Source organism: Colobus angolensis, unplaced genomic scaffold (assembly GCF_000951035.1).
Source record: "Colobus angolensis palliatus isolate OR3802 unplaced genomic scaffold, Cang.pa_1.0 Scaffold149, whole genome shotgun sequence".
In the NCBI taxonomy this organism is placed as follows: domain Eukaryota; kingdom Metazoa; phylum Chordata; class Mammalia; order Primates; family Cercopithecidae; genus Colobus; species Colobus angolensis.
In genome coordinates, this window is record NW_012114588.1 from 2,842,642 (window position 1) to 2,844,115 (window position 1,474).

Here is a 1,474-nt window from a genome sequence, read left to right on the forward strand (position 1 = left end):
AGCACCCTAGCCACAGCCCAGCCAGGACCCCAGCCACAGCCCAGCCAGGACCCCAGCCACAGCCCAGCCAGGACCCCAGCCAGACTCCAGCCAGACCCCAGCCAGGACCCCAGCCAGAGCCCAGCCCCTGCTCCCTGTACCTCTTCCTCTGAGAACTGCCTCTTGGAGGGACCCCTTCAGAGTGCAGCAGAGTGCTTCGGCTTTACAAGGGACAGGCAAGGCCAGACCCCAATGGGGCGGCAAGTCCCTCTCTGGGCAGGTCCCTTCACCTCTGCTTTCCACTCCATCAAGTGGGGTTCATGGGAACAGCTTCAGGATGGCTGTGAGGGTTAAAACTTTGAAGGTGCAGTTCTCTCATTTCTGATTTAAAAAACCCAAAGGGCTAACACGCAACACTTGAAGCAAAACGGGCATATATGTCTCCCAACATATCTGCCAGCTGATGACCTTGGGTCACCCTAACAGTCACTCCTGTTAATTGGATGCAGAGGATGTGATGTCCCACCCCCAAGGGAAGTGTGGCATCATCCCTACCCAACAGAGGAGGCAGAGTGGCACAGAGAGGGTGAGCAGGGAGTGTTTCAGTGTTTTTCTCTGGGCAGGCTGATGGTGCCTTTCTCTGGGCCTAAAATTCCTAAAAGTTTGGTATTTGATTTTTTTAAAAGTTCTTCCTAGTTTCTTACCCCCACACACCCACCTCCTCCAGTCCCTGGGCCCTAGTTCCTGAGACTGTGTCAGATCCCAGCCTCTTGCCTCTGCCCATCGGGCCCAGCCCGGGATGCCCTGCTGTCCTGCTGTCCTTGACGTGGCATTGCGGGGCAGGTCTGTTCCAGGAGAAGCCCCACAGCCTGCAGAACAACATCCGGACATCCCTGGAGAAGAGGCGAGGCTCGGGGGTTCTCTGGGCCAGCCGGCCTGAGGCCACCCTGCAGGGTGAGCACTGGGGGTGGAGGGTGAGGAAATCCTCCCTGGTACTAGGGTTGGGGGCCCTGTAAGGGGAGCAGATAAAATTCCTTCTGGATTCTCCTTTAAGATGGACATTGTGTGTTCCTGGTCACTGCAGAGGAGCTGGGGATGGGGGGTGAATTTGGGGCCCTCACCTGCCATCCCACCAGGACAGTAGGCTCCCGTGACACCCTGGTCTGTGGTGCCCCCCAAGCCCTCCCTGTGCACCAAAGCCATCCTGAGTGTCCACGGGCAGAGGCAGGCGTCCCAGGCCCCAAACATTGGCTTATCCCTGCTGGAGTTTCCCTCAGAGGTGGGTGCTGGGACAAGTGTACTGGGGGAATGAATCCCCCGTCAGGCAGCTCTGTGTCCCTGTCACCCTGTGGCACTGTCACCACCTCTGTCCTACCACTATCACTCCCAGCACCAGCCCTGAACCATCACTGGCACACCTTCACCAGGATGCCCTTCACCATTGTCACCTCCGCTATCTGGGCCACCCCATCCCAGTGCCCACCACCTCCCCCAC

The 1,474-nt window shown here is 58.4% G+C and overlaps 1 protein-coding gene across 1 annotated transcript in view; it reads left to right on the plus strand.

Annotated features, from left to right (window-relative positions):
- The window catches only part of PTCHD2 (patched domain containing 2), a 59,652-nt gene that overhangs the window by 44,488 nt on the left and 13,690 nt on the right, over positions 1 to 1,474 (plus strand). Inside the window, exon 11 of the mRNA XM_011935812.1 lies at positions 823 to 933. Coding sequence (XP_011791202.1) covers positions 823 to 933 — 111 coding nt within the window. The remainder of the gene's footprint in view (positions 1 to 822; positions 934 to 1,474) is intronic.